At 43.8% G+C, this 21958-nt stretch overlaps 2 protein-coding genes and 1 long non-coding RNA gene across 8 annotated transcripts in view; 2 read left to right on the forward strand and 1 right to left on the reverse strand.

Moving 5' to 3' along the window:
* Positions 1-2362, forward strand: part of PRRG4 (proline rich and Gla domain 4) — a 16789-nt gene extending 14427 nt beyond the window's left edge. Inside the window, exons 8-9 of the mRNA XM_064426076.1 lie at positions 508-643; positions 1704-2362. Of these exons, the coding sequence (XP_064282146.1) occupies positions 508-643; positions 1704-1923 (356 nt within the window). The 3' untranslated portion in view covers positions 1924-2362. The remainder of the gene's footprint in view (positions 1-507; positions 644-1703) is intronic.
* On the reverse strand, positions 1951-15288 carry LOC135303868 (uncharacterized). Of its 6 annotated transcripts, none has more exons than XR_010365257.1 (6): positions 15077-15216; positions 13531-13953; positions 11567-11738; positions 8367-8477; positions 5371-5444; positions 1951-3635 (listed from the first exon to the last, which is right to left on the reverse strand). It is a non-coding gene; the product is annotated as an uncharacterized LOC135303868 (long non-coding RNA). The 6 variants fall into 6 exon arrangements; XR_010365253.1 differs by lacking the exon at positions 8367-8477 and adding an exon at positions 6515-6653 and having other exon boundaries at positions 1952-3635; XR_010365255.1 differs by lacking the exons at positions 8367-8477; positions 11567-11738 and adding an exon at positions 6515-6653 and having other exon boundaries at positions 1959-3635.
* A 3-nt stretch (positions 15289-15291) lies between these two features.
* The window catches only part of QSER1 (glutamine and serine rich 1), a 41240-nt gene continuing 34573 nt past the window's right edge, over positions 15292-21958 (forward strand). The window contains exon 1 of the mRNA XM_064426059.1: positions 15292-15542. Within this exon, the coding sequence (XP_064282129.1) occupies positions 15427-15542 (116 nt within the window). The 5' untranslated portion in view covers positions 15292-15426. The remainder of the gene's footprint in view (positions 15543-21958) is intronic.

Genomic DNA, 21958 nt, shown 5'->3' on the forward strand with positions numbered 1-21958 from the left:
TTATAGGTCCATATAGGTAGGTAAAATCAATAATTTCCTTGACCACTTCTTTATTACACAATTGGTAAACTGTGCAGCAATTTTGTGGCTGTGGTTTGGTTTTGTTTTTTTCTTTAATACTAATATATAACAGTCTCATTTAGGCTCAGAGTAATCTGATGCCAGATGTTTAATAAAAAATAAAATAAAAAGTTTAACTGACCTTATCAGGTCAGTTGGACCTGATCAAGGTCACAAGTACATGAAGGAATATTTGGAAGGCTTTGGAAGAGAGGGATCTCAATAGTTTAATGTAGAGAAAAGGGGGCATCAACTCCCTTTTGCTTTAAGTTGACTGTGAATGATTCTCTTGGGTTGTGTTGCACAGATTTACAGCTTCTAACAGCAAGTTAGACATTTGTGGAAGGAACAGCCCAACAGCAGTGCAAAAGCAGTATTTTACAGTGTACACTGCAGGCTGGGTGGATGGAAAGAACACTGTGAAAATCACCAATGTTTTCTCTCCAGGTGATGAGGCACTACAGAAGATCAATGTCACAGGACTGCTCATCAGCCTGGTTGCTGCTGGAGTCCTGCTGGTTATAATTGCTCTGATTATCTTCTACTGCTGCAAGAGCAGATGCAAATCAAGGCAACCACCAGGGTAAGGAATTTCACTGTTTAAAAAACCCAAACACACACAATACAAACTCTTGCTTAAGAGTGGCATTTAAAAATCACTGTGGGTTGGTCTAACTATTGTATTCTCAGAAAATCCAGTGGAAGTTCTAGTTCTTACTTGCCTAGAAGCAAAGTTAAATGAGCACCAACAGTAGTTATACTGCAGTTAATAACACAAAATCATAAAACAATATTGCACACCCAAACCTTTGGGCTTGCCTTTTTTTTTATTGCATGTGTGTGTGTGTTCTTGGTTTCAAAATATTCTTACTAAGATGATGGAATAATTTTAGTAGGTGGGGGCCTGCAATGGGAAGTCTAACACGCTCCGTGGGTGCTCTCAGATAAGCTGTGTGCTCTCAAATAAGCTGTGTGCTCTCATGGCATGTGCTCTACCTCAGATATGAAGTGGTTGTGGTAGTGGATGATGAAGCAGTTTGGGGGAAATGCTTTTTTACCAAGTCTCTGGTGCTATTGAGTCAGGGATGGATTAAATGGTTCTATGGTTCAGAAGGTGAAAAAGAGAATATTTATTGAGGTAGCGTCTTTTTATAACTAGGATTGCTGAGGTGAAATTTGATTAGTCTCAAAGTAAAACTTTTTCACACTGTCGGTGAACTATGAATAGCACATTCTGAAGGTACATATCTATAAACAATATGAACAGAAAGAGAGATAATAATTGTTTTCATTCTTCTTCTTTAAGTTTCCCAGGCCTGAAGCCTGGGAGAATTCTCTTCGACTGAACTGAGAATCTCTACAAGTCTCTACTCCTGAGTGCTCCTTTGTCCTAATCTTGAAAGGAATATAAAAGGATTCTATGCTTTCTCTTCCCTATGAATTTCACATCACTGAGCTATTCTTACCTGTGGTTTGGAGAGAGTGTTTGCCTTCTGGTCCTTGTGATCACTGAAGGCATGATTTTTCTCTTGTGGGGGTTTTTTGGGTCGTTTGGGGTTTTGTTTCTTTTATCATTAAGACTTCATCTCCTTGCTTCTCTTTAAAGCAGAACTTCCCACTTACCTGCTGTTACCTTTGTTTAGGTACTTGGGTTATGTGAGGAGCAGACGACGGAATTCAGCCAACATCTTCAGGAGGCATGAGGAGTTCTCCTTAAACCCCCTTCCTGTCCCAGCTGAGGAGTCAGGGCTGCCCACCTACGAGCAGGCAGTGACCTCTGATGGTGTGCCCCCACCCCCTTACCCAGGGCCCCCCAGGCATCCACGGTTCTTCCAGAAGTCCATGTCCCTCCCTGGCCCCTAGGCACAAACCTCCTGCTGGGCCGGGGGGGGGTTGCTGGAACATAACATGCTTTTGAAAAAAGTGCGTGCTACCTTGCATATTGCAAGATGATTTACAGAAATGTGAAAGATCTTCTGGACAACGAGGAAGGAGTGAAGTTCCCATTTGGGAAAAGGGACACGAAGGCTGCAGGACTGTTCTTTGCACAAAGGCACTGTGCCAAGAGGAGAGAAAAGAGCAAATTTTGTACTGCTGCCCTCTTCCATATGAGCCATCCCATCAAACTATTGATGTTTCATTAATAGTTTCATCTTCTTTTTCTTCAGAAAGAAGAGTATTTTAATTGCCCATATTGACACTAGCTATTTTTTGTGACTTAATATTTTAAACCACCATAAGAAGTCTATTTTGTTGTTTGGCAAATCCACTTCTTTGCTGGATGAATTTTCTATTCATTCTTGTAATAGATTGGAGCGTGAAAATTATTTCATGACTTGATCTGTCAAATATATATATATATAGTACTGCTAGTGGATTACACTGGTTTGGTTTAGACATTGCTGCTCACATGACTTGTTTTATTTTTATGATCATAATTTTGCATCAAAAGGAAGCATTTGTTGCATGGCACACTACCAATTCTGACAAAGTACACTTGCATCAAGTTGTTTTGATGTTGAACAGTAAATACCAGGTTAGAGAGAGGAAATAGAATACTGTGGGCCAGTGGATGTTAAGCAAAAAGCCAGAGATTTGTCCCTATTTAAAAAGCTATCCAGGTTTCACAGCTAATGTTTCTTTCATAGCTTAAAAGCTGGAATGTAGAGAGACACATTTAACTTTCAAACCAAAGCCCGACCTACCCCCTAGAAGCACTTTAATGTCTTGCACTACAGGGATGACAAAATGATACCTTTAAGTAGAATGAAACATCATATTAGATCAAAATTCAAGAGTCAAGAACTTGTGGGAGTTATTGGTTCAGTGTGTCAGGACAGTTCCTGTTCTTACAGCTGTAGCCACCATTAATTTTACGTCTTATTAAAATATCAAGCCCCAGCATTATGCAGCCCATAGGTCCTGCTGAGCAAATTGCTGCCCACCACTTGTGTCCCCTCCTCAGCACAGGAGCCAGAGCAGAGGTCTCACAGGAAACATGTCAGGCTGTTCTCCTGTTTGACAGTGGCTGTACAGTTAAGGCACAAACAATTAAAGAATTTTTTAAGATGAAACAACCCCCCCCCCCCTTTTTCCCCTTCATTGAGTCAATGCTGACAACAGCAAATTCTCTTTCAATTTGGTGCCTCCAATCCACTTGATAGTATAAGTTATTGGCTTAAGGGTTGAAATGAATATGTAATATTTCACCGAATCTTATTGTTTTTAACATACTGGAAGCTGCAGTGTTGTTGAGCAAGATGCAGAAAATTGGTCTGAGATTTTCAATCTGTAAATGTCTTTGTAACAATGGAAACACTTCAAATCTTGGAATGTGAAGGGGGTACACTGACAGTGCTACACAATGAAGTCTTGCCTTTTGAAAAACAAATACAATGCCATTGGTGTTCCTGTTCACAAAATTTCACCATCCAATTTGGCTTTTGGTGAGTCACAAATCTCTCTCCAGCTTCTTATTTTTTGTTGAGACATGGGGAAATCCCCATGCTGGGATGTTTCAATTCACTTCTGCCCTATTTGTGAGAGCATTTTGAAGTTCTTGAAGTTCTGTAAGGCTGAAATAAATGAATTGTGTGAGGTCACTGGTGATAATCAAAATACAAGGTTATGAGAAGCTATGCAATCATAAGCTTGCAAAAACATTCTGCCATATTTCCCTTTCATTTAGCTAACAATTTTAATTTTTTTTTAATATGCATTTTGAGCTCTAGAGCACACTTTTACCTAGATTTTTCTTGGGACTCAAAAATTGTTAACTAATGGAACTGACAGGAGCACTGCAGAGGAAAGGGATTTCACAGGGCTTGTGACCATCCAGAGGTTCTTTAATGTTACTACAGACATCTGGCAAAGCCAAATTTTAAATACACTACAGAAATTGTATAGAATCCCATTCAGTCACTGGACATTTGATTTTTCTACTGTTCCTACAAATTATTTGCAACTGATTCCATGCAATACAAGCAAAAATCTCATCTTTCATAATTAACCAAAAAACTTAAGAGGGTGTAGCTGTTAAACATCAGTTGTGTAGTGGTTTGGGCAGTAAACTGCCCTTTCAGTAGAGTAAGTCTCAAATTTACTCAAGGAGTCTGCACCTTAGACCCTGAAAATGTGCAGGGACTGACATTCTAACACTGGTTGCACACAGCATGATAATTTGGAAGACATCCTGCCTTTTACAAAGAAGGAGCAAAGTTTAAAATTTAGTTGAATACAGTGTAAACTTACCTCTCCTTGTAGAGGGACAAAATTCCTTTGAATGGCACTTGTTTGGATTGAGTTTTATTTCTTTCTTTCATACACTGACTCCTGGCCCACTCTTACCTTGTATCTTATCTCTTTTTAGAACTCATGATTCCAGAGGGTTAACAGAGGGAAAATCGACAAGAGACAGACTATGGGGAGTTATAAATTTACATTTAAAATGAAAATGAATTTATTTTGCCACACTTGCAGTTTTTACATGTAGCTTCCTTTGAAAATGGAGTTGCTACTAGAATACATAAAGCAGCAAATGACTTCTACTTGTGACAGCAAATAACCCTGATAGAGGCCAGGGTTGGATTGGATATTGGGAAAAAATCCTTTACTGTGAGGGAGGTGCTGCACAGGCTGCCCAGAGAAGCTGTGGCTGCCCCTGGATCCCTGGAAATGTTCCAGACCAGGCTGGATGGGGCTTGGAGCAATCTGGTCCTGTGGAAGGTGTCCCTGTCTGGAACTGGATGATCTTTAAGGTCCTTTCCAATCCAAAGCATTTTGTGATTAAGTAGGAAGAGGAGGAGGAAGATTTTTGAGGAGCAAAGCAGCAGCAAGTTAACCTAACTTGTATAGAGATGTAAACTATCAGTGTTTTGATTTTGGCATTTCTTTCCAGGACCTTTAGGAAAGACAGTGGATTTTAAGTGATTTAACAGAGATCTACTATGACAGTTGAAAACAGAACTGTCTAAACAAAACACTGGTAAACACAAATATTCTGTTTTAAATGTGCCACTATAAGTGCTGTTAGCCATTGCCTTGAACAGCCTTGTCAGCATCACAGAAGATTACAGCATGCAACCTTTTATAAAAAAAGACAGTTTATTAATTAGGGCAAATAATAAGGGTCAGAAAAGTGATCTCTGGCTGTGTCAGTTGAAAAATAAATCAGTGAACCTGCTTACAGCTGCAATAAGAAAGCCTGCTATGTGATCTATCAATTATGCATTTATAGGCTGGGGGGTTGTTGGGGTTTCTGTGAATTCATTAGGACAGCAAAACCAAAGCACCACGTGGAAGTGCACTTACCCCAGCTTGTGAAAATGTGAGCTGTGAAGCATTTGATTCTGGTCCTGTCAAGGTTTTTGTTGGCTGCAGCTGAACTGGGATTGGAGCAAAAAATGAGATAACTGATCACTTCAGGTAATAAAAAATATAATGCTCTGCCAAATTCTTTACCACAATGCTGTTGCCAAACCCAGTTCAGAGTATTCTATTGTTATAATGATGCCCACTTCTATTAATTAGAGTGTTTCATTCTGATCTGCCCTTAAAAGTTATATCTGAAATTTGAAAAGCATAGCAAAATTCCTTATCATTCCTGAGATTACCAGCTTAAAGATTAATTTATTACCTGCAGCTTATTAGCAACACTACTTCTACCTTTAAATAAACCATCAAAGTAATAAAAAACCCCAAAAACCAGACACAAACCCAACTTTTCTGTCCACAGTCTCTCCTGCCAACAGAAGTTTTATTGCTGCTATCCTTGCTTGTTCCATGTGGTATAAAGAACAGGAAGGAAATTCTGGATTTAAAAGCCATTTTCAAACACGTCAAGCATGGTCTTTCCATACTGTAAACATCTTTCAATTAATTCCTGTCACTACAAATTTATCATTATCCTTTCCATAATAAAGAACTTGCACGTGTTTTCCTCTCAAAAATCTTAAGCAGATCTTCTCAAACAACCTGCTCTTTATTTAGCTATTTTTGACTATTTCCAGTCATTCTGAACTGTATAAACAATTACTTAATCTTATGAACATATTTCCTTCTACTCATCTGTCAGAACATTTTGAATGCACTTGTCACTGGCTATATTTAATTCTAACTTTGATTTCAAGTGCTGTCATATTTTGGGTGATGGGTAGCAATATTTTAAGCTGTGCTATTGTCTATATTATTTTTAAAAACAATTTCCAAATAAAAATTTATATAAATTAATCACAACAAAAGAGAATATGCTAATTTAGCCTATTATTAAAAAATTTTAAAAACCTCTGGCAATCCTTTTGATTTCTTTTAAATGGAGTTGGTAACAACTCTTCTTAAAGGGTGCTCACAAGAAAAACGGAGACAAACTTATTAGCAGGGCCTGTTGTGACAGGATAAGTGGTAATGGTTTTAAACTGAAAGAGATTTAAACTACATATAAGGAAGGGGTTTTTACTATGAAGGTGGTGAAACACTGGCACAGAGAAGTTTAGGATCCATCCCTGGAAACATTCAAGGCCAGGCTGGATGGGGCTCCATCCATGAAGGTGTTCCTGCCCATGGCAGGGTTGGTAGATGACCTTCAAAGTTCCCTTCTAAGCGAAACCATTTTACAGTTAGATGATTCTTCATGCCATATAGAACTTATTGGCAGAGAAAAAGGGCTATTGTTTGTTTTCTTTAACATTGGCAATTTCTGCTCTGGACAAAATCTTCCTGCCCCACTGCTCCAGTTTAGCTGAGCATCTGAGGTTCATGAACTGCAGACACTGAAGATGAACTCTTCAAGACTTAACCAGGTGTTAAGCCTTCCATCTTCCTTGACTTTCGTCAGGCCTTTGGTGAAAAGATTTAACACAAAATGACAAAAAAATACCACTTTCCTAGGGGTAGTGAAGTAAGATCCCCCCCCTCCCCGCAATGAGGAGCAGAACTGTAGCTGTGATATTTTATGAAAAATCCTTTGCTAGGATTTTTCCCTCCTGGGAAGCTGAAGAACCTCAAGAGAGAAATGTAAACAATAACTATCTGCTGTTGTGGAATGCAACAGGTGCAGCTGGGATTGGTGCATGTTAGTTATTTTTAATTAATAGCCAATCACAGATGCAGCTGCATCAGACTCTCTGGAAGTCAGGAGTTCTTTGTTATGCATTCCATTCCTGTTTTTTCTAACCTTCTGATAAATCTTTTCTCTCTATTCTTTTAGTATAGTTTTAATGTAGTATTTTAATATAATATATATCATAATATAATAAACCAGCCTTCTGAAACGTGGAGTCAAAGCTCGCATCTCCACACATGGGGCACCAGACACAATACAGAACATGCAAAAGCAAGGCAGGAAGCAGGAGTTCCTCATTTGGTAATGGTAATTTCAATCTGAAGTGGATGCACACATGATGCAGTGTGCGTGGACTTCCTCAGAGAGGCAGGAGAGCAGCTAGACAGAGCAAATGTGGAGCACAGTGAATTTCACTAAATTAAGCCACTCTTGATTTACCCCCTGAAAAAAAATAGTCAGAGCTGTGCTTTTTCTTCCAACCATACAAGAGGAGCTGAGCTCCCCACAAACCACCCAAATCTCCTATATTTGAACATCCAATGAAGCTTTTTAACCAGTCAACTGAACTGATATTTGAAAGACAGCTAACGGGATAGATACTTCATTCTCATCAAGTGTCTTGGGACACCAATTCCATCTTTCACTCCATTTATATAAATTAATCATGGCAAATGAGAAAATGCTAATTTAGCCTAGGATTAAAAAATGCAAAAACCTCTGACAACTCTTGATTTCCTTTAAATGGAATTGGTAACATTTTCTTCCTCTAGGTGCTCTTTTCCAGAGCACTGAAGCACTGAAGTAGTAGAGGACATCACATGCAGGCTTGTTGCTGCCTAAATTCTGGGAGCCCCCAAGAGCTCACACTATAAAGGGAGCAGACAGACTTCCAAGCATCTGGAAAAATATTCTAATCTACAAACTGGTGCAGTTAAACATAAGTTTTGAAATGGCCTCGTTTCAATTTCTGAAGCAGTGCCTACTTCATTTAAGAAGCAAGAAACATCTCTGATTGCTCAGTAGAGTTCAAGCTTCAGTTTAATATCTGTAAAGATCAGCAAGTATTGAATACATAAACATCCAACACTTCATATTAAACACCTAGCATTGATATAATACAAAGGAATATATCTTCTAATAAGAGTTAAAATAAAACACTCCCTATTAAAAATATGAGTTTGTTCAAGATCAAAGGTTTTATTTAGGTTTTTTTTTCTACATGTCATTGCACATTTCTCCCACTTACCTTATACCAGTTCTAGTCCTCACTAGATCCCTTCATAAATCATCCAGTGAAAGCACAGACAGCTTTCTCAGGAGCGGGTGATTTGAGGTAACACAAGTGCAGTGGTGGCACCTTGGAAGGAGTGGAAGCACATGGCCAAGAGGAGGATTGGGAACAAAAAGGAAACAAGACCTTTCTCTTCATTGCTGCAGTGAGCACTCCATCAGCTTCATCTTTTGTCATGTCAGAAGTCAAGCTTTCATAGAACAACTTTAGCTCAATAAAATGAATTCTGAAGATTTTGTTTCATTTGTTTGTACATATACTAAAGTTTTCAAATAAATTCACAGAGCAATGTAAGTGAAGAAATTCAAAGGAAAGCATTTGCTGTGAGTTTCCAAGACAGAGCGTGCTCTTTGAAAGGCAGCACTCTCCTCCTTTTTCACATTTATTTTAATGCCTAGCTTTATGTTTAAAGAGGCCACATGCCAAATTAAATGCAAAATCTAATCTGTTAAAGCAACTGCAATTTTCTGCTTTGGTCAGAATCACAATTACAACAATAAACAACGCAGTCAGTGATTAATAACAAGCCTAACCAAGACTCATGTTATTACTGCCTATCTGATCTACTCACTCATTCCTGCTCGTGCAGGATACCACAGGCTGGCAGCAGCCACAGCCTGCACAAAGGTGCTGCATCCAGGATGTGTAGCTGTCCAACAGCGCTCAACAGAAACACGTGCTGCAGAAATCTTATTTTGTGCACTTTTCATAATGTGTTGATACATCAGACCAAATTCAGCTTTGGCCTGAACGTCTTCAAACTTCATCTGATTAGACACATTCAAGTTTTTTATTGCTTTATCTTTGAAACCTTAGTTTTTGAAAAAGAATGTCCTCAAGTCTCCAAAACACCATTTCCAAACAATTGTGAGGATTCATTCTCTAAGAACAAGGCTATTCATTAAACTTATTTCTAGAGCTTTTGTTGACACGTGGTTAACCACTGAAAGCTAAGCACTAAGATGTTTGTATATGTTAGCAAACTATTTTGATACTGTGATAGTTCTAAAATAAAGTACTGTTATGTGCTGAAATACAATCCTTTTTGTCCACTTGTAACAACCAAGCTGTAATCTCAGACTTACTCCATTAACTGCACTTTCTGCCCTTAACTACTTTCTTCCATCAACAACAGGTGAAGCATGTGCATCTGCCTATTCTTCCATGATTCTTTTCAGTCCACCAAACATTGCCCCAAAGCACATTAAGAATTTTGCTGCAAAGCCCAGTTTACAGGTTTAGCTGAAAGCCTTTTAAAGGAAGAAAAAATATTTTGGTACTTAAACACAAAGGAAGAGCCAGAACAAGACCAAAGCCAGCCATCATCTGTTATGGAAAGGCAAAGTACAGGAGCAGTGCTTTCTGTGAAAGAAGGGGGCACTGGGGATAGAGAGACATTGGAAAAACAGTGTAGAGCCAGGTTTGTTGTACTTGCAGTGAAAAGGATGCCAAAATCACAGGCAGCAGCTGCTGGCACTGTGAAGAATCACCACGTGCTGCCCCAAGCACAAGGACCCCCAGTGGTGCTGGCCTGGTGTTCTAACACCCACCCCTGACACCATTAAAGCTGTGACACACCACAACGGTATGGCCAGTCTGGTACATCCCACCCTTCCGTGGTGCAGCTGACCCTCCTGAAGGACAGGCTGCCATCCAGAGGGACCTGGACAAGTTCAAGCAGTGGCCCATGGAAATCTCCTGTGGTTTAACAAGGCCAGGTGCTGGTGCTGAACCTGGGCCAGGGCAGCCCCTGGTACCAGTCCAGGCTGGGGGTGAGCAGATCCAGAGCAGCCCTGGGGAGAAGGACGTGGGTGCTGGTGGGTGAGAGGCTGGACATGAGCCAGCGGCGTGCAGCTGCAGCCCAGAAAGCCAATCCCAGCCTGGGCTGCACCCAAAGCAGCGTGAGAGCAGCTGGGGAGGGGTCCTGCCCCTGTGCTCTGCTCTGCTCTGGGAGATCCCACCCGGAGCTCCGCATCCAGCTCCGGGCTCCCAGCACAGCAACAACAGGGACCCGCTGCAGTGAGGCCAGAGGAGACCAGCAAGATCAGAGGATGGAGCACCTCTCCCGCGAGGACAGGCTGAGAGAACTGGGATTGTTCAGCCTGGAGAGGAGGCGGCTTTGGGGTCACCTACCGTGGCCTTCCAGCGCCTGAAAGGAGCCAGCGAGAGCAGTGGAGAGGGACTTTTACAAGGGCATGTAGTGACAGGACAAGAGGGAAGGCTTTACAATGAAAAAGAGTAGCTTCATATTAGATTTAGAGGGAAATGCTTTGCTGTGTGAGTGGTGAGGCCCTGGCACAGGTTGCCCATCCCTGGAAATGTTTCAAGCCTGGCTGGATGGAGCTCTGAGCAGCCTGGGATAGTGGAAGGAGTCCCTGCCCATGGCAAGGGAGATGGAACTGGGTGATCTTCAGGGTCCCTTTCAACCCAGGCCATTCTATGATACACAATATAAAAAACAATCACACTCAACTCAAACACTGGCCTACATTATTTCTGGTAACATATGTAATAATTCTAGCACACTGTGCAACAAAGAAGCTAATAAATAAATATATCAGTTACAAATAAATACATTGATGCAAATCATGAACTGGAGCTAGATTTTAGCCCTGGATCTGTGATTGCTTTATTGCTTTAATATGATACAATCAAAGAAAACTGCCAACTACCCCTTAGCTTGATCCTGCATTTAATTTGGTGTATGTTCATGCTAAACATGTAACCAGACCTCAGAAAGCAATATTGCCATTCAGCCTTGTGTAACAGTGAATGATTTAAAGAGAAACAGGAAATCTTCCCTAAGGGGCAGTGTGTATTAGCTCTGCACAGCTCTGCAACAGAGCTGGCTTGATTCTGCTTGAAGCGTCACACAGGCAGAGGAGCCCACCACTGTCTGCAGAGTGCACTTCTAGATTCTAGAGAATATTCTAGAGAATATTCTATATTCTATATGGAATATACCATGAGCCAGGACAACATCTCACCATCAGAAGTAAAACTTCCCTGTCATCTCATCCTGGCTGCTCACTACAGCTAAGCCAGCTCTCATGAAGGCAAGCTGACTCAGCTCAGCAAAATTACACAAAAATCACCTCTGGCAGAAAAAGGTAAAGGTGAAAAAGGGAAGCCAGTAGAGTGAATTCATTACTCACCCTGTGGCCAGAGCTCATCACTAGAAGTGAGAGGGTGAAGCAGGGAAGGAGGGACAGTCAGGCCTTCTTCTCCTTTGGGTGTCAGCAAGCAGCTGAGGCAGCCCAGCCCTGCTGCCACGCCACATCTGGAGCCAGCAGCACATGCTGCAGCACTGGAGATCGTTCCTCAGACCTTAAGCAGATGATTCCCATTAAAGTGTTACCTTAAGTACTTATATCTGTCTCCTAGCTATCAAATGATATTTTTGATTCTATAAAAGATTTATTTTTTCCAAGTGCAGACTCTTAGTTTAGGGAATGAGAAAAAAAAAAAAAGCAAACCAGTGCTGCTCCAGGCTGGTACGCTGTACAGATTGTGTTACAGTGCTTCCACTTAAGATTTTGGTCTTAAATAGAGAGAAAAATTCTATTAGCTTATGTTTCAGCAAGATATTTTTATTATATTCAGTTCTCGACTTCAGAGAGAAGCACGTAAATATCACTACTGGTTACAGGCACTAAGTTATGCACTACAGTTCAGAAGGCATTTTAGCCCACCAAAGCTCAGTTCCTAGACAGCAAGTAACAGCTGCATTTGAAACAAAACCATTTCTTATTAAGACAAGAATGCAAGTTTCAGAATCATTAACACACCTAACATGACTGCTAAATATACATTTTAATATGCACACTATAATCTAAACATTAAAAAAATCTAATTAACATGCTCTAGCAAAGGATTTTCTTTATTCCTGAACAGATCCTTCAGAAAAGCTGCTTATAAGTATCCTAGGTACCAGGATACTGTAACAGCATTACTCTCAACATACTCTTTTGTTGTCTAGAGAAAAATGTTACAAAATACCATTTGGCTACAAAAAGACAAAATGCACAAACTTCGAGGAAGATTTCCTAGACAGAGGACAGCAACGAGCAGCAGGGGTCAGTTTAATAAGAAAGCTGCGGAAGTCTCACTGGCTGATCTCAGGACAAGATTTATCTCATACACAGGAAAAGCAAATCTCTGGATAAACTGACCTTATCTGATGGTTATGGACATCAGTGATTAAGGTTTCAGTCTATTCCACCTCTATTAAAACCATGTAAAAGAAATTAAACTTAACAGCTGTCACAATTTCTGTTTCACTCAACTTCACTATTTGCCAGAAAAAAGGATCTACTCCAGTAATGTTCAGGGAAACCATGTGCCTGTGGTTCATTTAGTGGTATAAAGGCACTGTCTGTGTTCCCCTGCATGCAAATCTGGATGGGTTCTTGTTTGTGATTTCTCGTGTAACATGATTTTACAGCCATGTACCCACCCCCACATTCTCTTTTGAGCAGTTCTATAAAGGAAATAAACAACATAATGGTACTCTTTACAGTTCATGTTGTCATTACTTGAGGGGAAAAAAAAAAAAAAAAAAAAAAAAACACTAGCAGTTTTACAATTTATTAGCACATCGTTCCAAATTTGGGACAAGAAACTCCACAGCAACACATGCACTCTAGAAAATCAGACACTACAGCTAGATGGAAAAGGCACTTCATATCAGTTCCACGTATCACCCTCCTCTCAGGCCCACTTGAGGGAAGCAATGTGCTCTAAGTGTAATAATAAGTGGAGATTAGTGGAGATCCTGCAGGGAAATAAAAAACTGTGGGTCCTTCCCCACTGGAAATGGCACTTTCAATAGCATCAGCATGGCAAACGCTGCACTATTAGCATACAACTGGAGTGATTTTCTGTCATCAGGGCTCGTTCATATGTAAAACAACAACCCTCCTGTCTCCCAGGGAGAGAAGGTCTCCCACCCCCCACACGGCTCCTCCAGCTGCAAGCAACACAGGTGCTGACTTATGCAAACACAAGGAAAACTCACTCTGCTGGTTTCTGCCTTTGGGGAGCTGCTGCTTCTCCCTCCACCCTCTGCCCTGGCCTCTGGGTGACTTCGCTCCTCAGTGCTGATGACTTTCACACTCACCTTTCTTTCCCTCCCCATCCACGGCTGCATTTCTTCCTGCTGCTTCTTGAAATCAGGCTTGAGAAAAGCAGAACCTCAGCTTTTCCTCCTGAAGTCTCATGCCTTTTTTCTTTCTCATTTAGATCACTCCGTCTTTTCATTCCAATGTTGAGGTTTTTTGCAACTTTTATTTAACATCTAATCTGATTGGCTGCAGCCAAGTTTCTAAATGCATTTCACTACAGAATTCATTTCAGTCTGTGGTTCAGCATTGCCTGGAGTGCTACAAACTGAATCTTCAAAAGACTTACTCGCTCATCAGCATACACCTTCCTCTTCTGAGCAGTGCCTTCAGGTGCAGTCACCCTCTTTTCAAGAGCATATTCCTCATCTTTACCTCTGAGGCACATTCCTCCTGCTCATCTCGGCCTGCCTATCTTCAATCTGCAGGGAAAGCAAGACACCACAGTTCACTCATCATCCTGATGTCTCCTTTGCTGCTACCCTGCTCTGTGCAGATGGTGCCCGTTTCCCTTATTCTTTGTATTAACAAGCATTCAGCAAAAGATACAGGAATTTACCGCCTACAAATCAGGTGGCTTAGGCTGCTCTCAATAAAAAGAAACTGCTTTAGCCAGTCCTAGCTAAAGTAGTCCTCTAGAAGTTTCACCATTTAAATTTAGACGAAATAAGAATAAAGAAAGAATAAATAGATATTCTCTCTGTTCTCTTGCTAGCTGACTTTTGGTGTACACAAGAAAACTGGAAAGAGACTTTTCACAAGAGCATATGGTGATGGACAAGGGGTAATTGACAAGGGGCAATGGCTTTAAACTGGAAGTAGGATTAGATTAGATATTAAAATGAGATTATTTACTGTGAGGAGGGTGAGACACTGGAACACCCAGAGAGATTGTGGCTGCTCCATCCCTGGAAGTGTTCAAGGCCAGGCTGGATGGGGCCTTGAGCAGCCTGATCCAGTGGAAGGCGCCCGTGCCCATGGCAGGGGGGATGGCACTGGATGATCTTTAAGCTCCCTTCCAACCCAAAGCATTCCGCGGTCCCATGACACGATTCCGTTCAGGCCTGCAGCGACTGCCCGATGGGAATGCCCGAGTCTCTGGGAAAGCTCTGGCACACAGGCACCCAGGAGAGGCGGTGGCGGCCCGGCGATCCCCGCCGCGGGGGAGGCGGACGGGCGCGGGGAGCGCCGTCAGCGCTCGGTGACGGTGACGGTGCCGGGGCGGCAGGGCCGCCCCACAAAGCGCCCTACAATGGGGCGGCTGCCGGGCTCCATCTTGGCGGCGGCGGCGGCCCCGGAGCCCGCGGCTGGCGGCGCTTCCCCTCCGCGGGAACAACATGGCCCCGCCCCGGTTCCTCCAACAAAGCGCCAGCGCTTCGCTTCACCGAGGAACCGGCCTCCCCCACAGCCGACACCGCCACCCCGCCCGTCCCCGCCTTCAGCCCCCCCACCCCGCCCCGGTGGCGGCTACCGCCCCCCGCCACGCTCCGCTCCCGCCGCCGCGCTTCCCCCTCGGCCCCGGCCGCCCGGCCGCGAGTCACAGACCTCCTCCTCCTCCTGCGCCCGCTCCCCCCGCCGGCGCTGCTGGCGGCGGCCCCGGCGGCCCCTCGGCCGCGGCCTCCCTGCCCCCGGACACGGAGCCCGTGAGCCCCAGTGCGCTGGCGGGGGAGGAGCATCCTGGGAACGCGCAGCCCGACATGGGTCCGGCGGCCGCGCAGCCCCCGCCGCCGCCCGCAGCTCCGCCCGCCGCCCGCCGCTGAGCGGGAGCGGAGCGCAGGGGGCCGCACGGGGCCGCGGCGCTGCCCGCCCCGGATGAGGCGCCGCTCCCCCCCCGCCCCGCCCGGTGCCCGCCGCCCTCAAAAGCGCAGGGCCCGCACGGAGCCCCCGCGGCCCCGATGATGGACAGGAACTACCCCGCGACCCCCGGCTTCGCCGAGCCCCTGGCCCCGGGCACCGCGCCGCCCGCCGCCTCCTGGGCCTACGAGCGCGGCGCCGGCAGCCTCAAGCCCAGGTGAGGAGGGTCCGCCGAGGGGGCAGCGGCAGGAAAGGCCGGGGGCCGCGCCGGGGCCTGGCCGAGGGCGGCCGAGGGGGCCCCGGCGGCGGGGCAGGGCAGGGCGGGGGGCGAGCGGGGCCCGGCGGCCCCGGGGAGGCCGGGCCGGGCCGGGCGGGGCGGGGGAGGCCGCGTCCCGGCGGGCGGGCGGGCGGGGGGCGGCGGCGCGGGCTCCCCGCTGTCCCCGGCGGCCCGCGGCGCTGGCGGCGGCGGGGCGGGCGGTCTCTCCGCCCCGGAGGCTCGCGTCGGGCTGCGGCGCGGGTTCAAGAGTTCACGCGTCCCTGCCCGGCTCCCGGAGGGAAGCGGGGCCGCGGGCACCGGCGCTGCCCGGCCGAACAATGCTGCCCGCCGGGGCACCGGGCCGGCGGAGGCGGCCGCGCCAGCATCCCCCGCGCCCTTCCATTTCTCCGCTGCTGTGCGCTCCGCTGAGCCCGGCGAACCTCGTTCCTCTGAAGCGCTGCTCCGGGGCGTGCGGAGCCTCCTCTCAGCCAAAACTTCTCTGGAGCGATGCAGTCCCGCGGAGAGTTCTGCAAAGTTCCGGGAAGTGCGGGGAAAATACAGGATATCTTATTGGCTTCGGGTTGCTTTTTGATTGTGTAACTCTGCCAACTAAAAGGAGTATTCTCTAGGCGATGAGATTTTCGTTATCGCCTGCCTTTTATGTCTCTTGCTTGATTTATCTGCAGTTCCCATCTCGACGACGTCTAAAGGTAAAAGGAGTCTCGGGCTAAAAATACCCCGTCAAAATAGGTGCGCTAATAGATGACTTTGCACTTCGTTCTGAAAGTGGTCGGACATGTCTGATAAGATTAATAGATTATCAAGTCAGAAGGACTGTTGCAATCATCTAGTCTGACCTCTTCATTATGCAGGCCATAGAACTTTTCTTTTTTCCCAATCTGTGTTTGAAAATAGAGCTCACTTTTTGGAAGGTGTAGTTAAAAATTTCCAGTGAGACAAAATTCAGCACGATTCTTGGAAAAGTGTTCAAGTGACTGATTTACATTGTATTTCTGATATGAAGAGGGCTAGCTTTAGTTTTTGGCCACTGAGTCTTGTTTATAGCCTCATCAACACTGAAAATACGTTGAGTATGAATCCTTACTAATTTTAATAAATTTCTTGTTTTACTTATTTTTCTTAATGAAAAGAACATAATATTTTGAAGCTTATTGCCAGAGATTTTTTTCTTTTTTATCACTGCTTTAGTTATTCTCCCAGATTTCTTTCAGATTTCCTCCACGTTGTCAATTTCCCTTCCTGAACTGTGCACATTGCATCTGAGATGCAGTTAAGGCAGTGAGAAGTGGGATCACAGGAGCTCCGTGGGATGAGAGGCTGTACATTCCCTGTTTCACAGAGAGTTGCAAGGACAGGCAGCTTTTTGGCCCAACCCTTGTCCCATGAAGCTCTTTAGCCAGTTTCCCTGAGGTGTTGCCTGCATGGCAAAGTAAGGTCTCCATTAAATTATTTCCTAATCATTGGAGTGCTTTTGGTCATGTTGCTATGTTGATTTCAGTGGAAGTCAGGGACCTGTCCTTTCTGTATTGCTTTTACCAGTTCTCATCATCTCTTGAGGGTCATGCCAGCTGTTCCACAAGGGAAGTTTGGATTTCCCAGGTTGTTTAGGTAGTGCAGAAGCAGAAGTGGGTCTCTCTTGGATTTTACAAGAAACACAACTTCTTGATGATATATTTTTTAAAAGAATCTCCTGGTTTTAGAACACATCTTGCATTTTTTTAATGGCTGCTGTATTAATGCAGTCTTAAATGTACATTTTGGGAATTCTTTAGAAGAAATGGCATGCAGCAAAATCCCAAGACAAGTACCATGCAGAAGCTCGTTAGATCAATGCCTGCTGCCTATACCAATCAAATTAGTATTACTGCATCCCTGTATGATATGGCAATATTTATACTATGCTTCAGGAAGCAATGTGAAGAAAACCTTCTTTTGGTTCTTTGAAGTTTTGTCTCCAGGTTCTATACACGGTGACAAATGATGCATTTAAAATGTGTTGGCTGAAACATTTAAAGTTCTTTTCTTTTGTTCCCAAGAACAGGGAAAATACTGGATAATTAATCATATTTTGTGCTTGAAATTCTCCTGAACTGACTTCTTTGGGTTCACATCATTTTAACAAGAATTAATATACCCTGTCTTTGGCCAGATTTAAAGATTTTTGTGTCCATGTTGGACACTGTGATAAGTAGAGTCTGGGCTTTAGGTGCTTGTGGTTTCCTCTCCTGCTGATAGCATTTGTCTTTGGATGGATGGAGTTGCTGAGGAATTGGGATGGAAGAGTCATTTCTGTCACTGCCAAGGCTTGCAGCAGCCTGGAAGGAAATTGTGAAGGTATAGATGTACTGTAAAAGAATATGCTGTCCATGCCCTCGACTTGTGTTACAGATCACATCACATTTTTCAAAGTGGTGTTTTTGATTGTGGTTGACAGGTAGTCACCTTAACAGATGAAGCTGCATTAGCCTGATGTTAAATTAAAAACTGTGTGTCATGTTCATCTGGTACTTGCTTGAAAAGAATTCAGCCTTTAGGTGATATAGATGACAATATTTCATTCAAATTTCATAGTTATGCTCTTGCAGGCTGTGTCGTGGCAGGTTATGTTCCCTTTGTGTGGAGAACCACGTTCACAGTCTCAGCTCATCTAAATGATTTCTCCTCCCTACAAGCATTGCTCCTGTCTTCCTGCGCTTCACTTCAGCCATCTGGTTTTTATCCTGCTTCTTATTTCTTGCAGGCACTGTTTTGTCTGTGCAATGCCTCTATTCTTATCAACTAAAAGGAAATGTGTGGTGAAGTGTTACAAGGACATTTCTACCAGGCCTGCTGTGACATAGCTGTTCCCATGGAATAGGAGATGGTGAACAGGGGTGGAAGCTGATGGAAATCCCTGGGATCACTGTGGTACCTAAGCAGGGACCACTCTTGCTGGGGAGCACATTGGGACACTGCAGACTGGAAGCAGGGGCTGAGGGGGTGCTCCTGACCCCCAGGCCCCTTGCACAGCCTGTCAGCAACTTGAAGGGATTTCTGGTGGCTCTAGCAGTGCGCTGCTACTCATGACCTTTTACTGTAGCTGTCAGAAAACCCTCTTAAACCCTCTGTGCTTGAACCTTCTTTTTGCCAAAAGCTGTTGAATAGCAGATAAGGTGTGTCATGCTAACTTGCTGCTTGCTCAGGAATTATTGAGTCTTCAGAAACCGGGTGGTGTGTAGTAGTGTGAGAAACTGTTGTAATTGCTTGGAAAGAGGCGTGGAGACACCTGATAATGGATGAGGTTTCTGACTGAGTTTCTCTGACTCGGGGGTACTTGTGTAGAAAAGGATTTTAGTAATGGAAAGATCTCACTCTTCTTGTTCTGTTTTTACCACAGCTCTAAGACTTAAATCTGCTACGTGTGAGTAAAAGTCAGTCACAATTATTTTGTTGTTGATTTAAATTTTATGGTGATTGCCATGGTCTCTGATGTTCCTTTATGTCTGTATCCATCTCTGTCCTACCCAAGCATATAGGGTTTTATGTCATTTCATTCAGTATGGTTCTTTATAACAGATAGGACTGACATTGTGTTAGTGTGGCCTATAACAGCTAATCTAAGATAAAGAGTTAGTTACTGTGATAGTTCATTTGCAAAATTACATAAATGGGAGACTTGCACTTTTATGATAAATGGTTATGATGGGTTTTTAAACTAATTTTTGCATAGCTGTCAAACTAATGCTTATTGTAACAGCTGTATGATAATTGTGTTTTAGTTAAGGCTCAATTTTAAATTCTAATGGGGTTTTGCATAGCTATAGGAACTCTGTAAGTGCAGAGTATTTTAGAAAAGCAGAGAACATTTTCTTTCATCGAATGAAATTGTTCTGAGAGGTGAAACCAATGTTTGTTGTTAAACACATTCTACAAAAAGTTCCCTATGGCGTAGTATTTCAAGTGTTGAAAGGAAAGCTCATAATCTGGGAATATACTTAGAATTTTTGTATTAAAAGGTACAGAAAGATTAAATAAATTTTACAAACATATAAAAAGATAGATCACTTTTCAAATCTTACCAATTTTTCTGTCATAGTTTGTATCTGAAACATTTATGCATGCAAAATAAACACAGGTATAGCACAGATACCTCACAGGGACTTGCTGGCTTTTGTTGGCCTTCCTTTCTTTTTCTTTTTTTCACCTGCATTCAGCACACGCTGAAATCACAGCTGTGGGAAGGTCAAAGATTGGCTGAACGCAAGCTGAATGTATTCTTGCTCTGTGTCCCACAGCCTTTCCCTGGTGCAGATGTGTGGTCATCTTGCAAAATCTTGGCTAAAGTTTCAAAATGAGCCAGCCAGGCTTGTTTGGATTGAGATGCTGCTTACCTGTGTGAGATTTAATGCCAGCTTCACATGGAAGATTTCAAGCAGTGTGTGTCATTCTGCTGCAGTGAGAAATGGTGATAAAGAACTATCTGCGGAAGGAGTGAGCTGAGACTTAGTGTGAGAGTGCAGTTACCTGAGAAGGCTGAACTGGCTGCTCAGGCTCACTGCTGCTGAAAGGGGCTCCCTTCCTCTTCCCTTGTCTTGGTTTGGTGTTTGTGCCACTGCACAGGGAGCTGGTCCCATTTGTTAATCCATGAGAACTCTCCTGGCTGAAGCAGTGAATGGCTTGAGCTGGATATCTGTGCTGGTGAACCTGTGCTGGCAGACTGGAAACCAGAGGTGCTACCTGGGGACGAGCAGAACTGCAAGGAGTGAGCCCTGTGGCCTTGGCAGGGATTCCTCCCAGTGGCTCTGGACAGGATTTAGATGGGCTCAGTCTTGCCATGCCACTGTCTTTGATGAACATCCCACACAAATTGTGCTGCCTGCTTCCCTGGCAGGAGCACTTATGGTAAGATGTTAGCTGGGTGCCAGATCTGCCTTCAGATCACCTACAATGCCATTCCAGATAGGAGCCCTTTCCCATGGAGCCAACAGCCTCAACACAGGGTACAGAATACATTGTCCTGCAAGAAACGGGGGTTGTATTCCACCACCTATGCAAAAAATGTTTCATTCTCGTGTTGTGTATTTTGCCTTTCCTCCTGTTAACTTTAATCATAGGTGTGTTTACCTACACCAACAGAGAGCAACCTTTTCACCTTGTTTCTTCTGTACTTTTGCCCACCTTTTATTTTTTATTTGGAGTTGCTGCTGATTCTGACATAAAGCTGTCATAGGAAGGAGGCTGTTTTTAGAAAAATCCTTGTTCCTGTCAGGAAAAAAGCACCTATGCCTGAACTGTAGTAATTCTGAACAATACTAGGGCTCTTATTGAGTGGGTGTATTTTGCATGGATATCTTTGTTGTATTTTGTCAAAGCTTTCACAAATTTGCCTGTCAAGAAGTTACTTTGCATGGTGAGTGCCTGTTCCATACGTTAAACAAACAAAGAAAAGACAAACCAAAACAAAAACCACTCAAAAGGCGGTACATTAATAGTCTCACTTCAGACTTTCCTTAGCAGCCTTAACTGTGACAAAAATAATTTTTAGCAGCATGCAGAGCTCAGCCTTTCCAGCACAGCATTTCTTGCTGTACCATGCAAGTAGCAGAGAAATGAAAATTCTTTGAATTTTTAAGCAAAGAGAAATGCTTTCTGAGGGGACAGAGTGCATGGTTATTAAGTACTAGATTTACTTGTCTCACTGGGCAGATTTCATAGGTTTTAGGTTTACTTCTGCTTGCTATTCTGTTATTGTTAAATGGCTTCTTTTGTTTCATTGCCCTGGATAGACCTGGGGCTAAGTGGACACGGTATTCTTTAGAGCCTCCTCAGAACGTCTCTGGTGATGGGCTACAAAAAGGGGCAGGGAGCTCTTGTTCCTGGATTTCTGCACACTTAAAAGTTTCTTATTCCAAAACAGTTCAGCAAGAACTTACATATGTTTAGACAAGCTTTTACTTTCCCATATTGCTTTTCTTGTTTTTCATCTTCCTTCTACATGCCTACCTGTGCTGCTTGCTTAGGACGTGGAAAAGTGCAACCAATTATGCTCAGCAGGAAGAAGGCACCCTTAGGCATCCTTATCTTGGAGTAATAGTGTTTACACAGCAGGATACTGAGGAGCATTTATTCCTTAATAATCCTGCAGGAGTTCTACTTGGGGCAGTCACACAGCTAGATTTCATTGGAGATATCCCTCCTTTTTCAGCTGGCAGTGTTGTGCGAGAAGAGTTAGAGGGCTCCAGCTCTTGGTCTAGCATTCCAGATGTCTGGCAAGCTGTCCTGAGACCTTTTGGTCATCCAGAACGTGCCAGACAAAGGGTCGCAGCATGGGCCAGGCTGAATGTACCAGCCTGTGCTGCACCTTCCACGCTGCCCTT

Source organism: Passer domesticus, chromosome 6 (genome assembly GCF_036417665.1).
Source record: "Passer domesticus isolate bPasDom1 chromosome 6, bPasDom1.hap1, whole genome shotgun sequence".
Taxonomy (NCBI): domain Eukaryota; kingdom Metazoa; phylum Chordata; class Aves; order Passeriformes; family Passeridae; genus Passer; species Passer domesticus.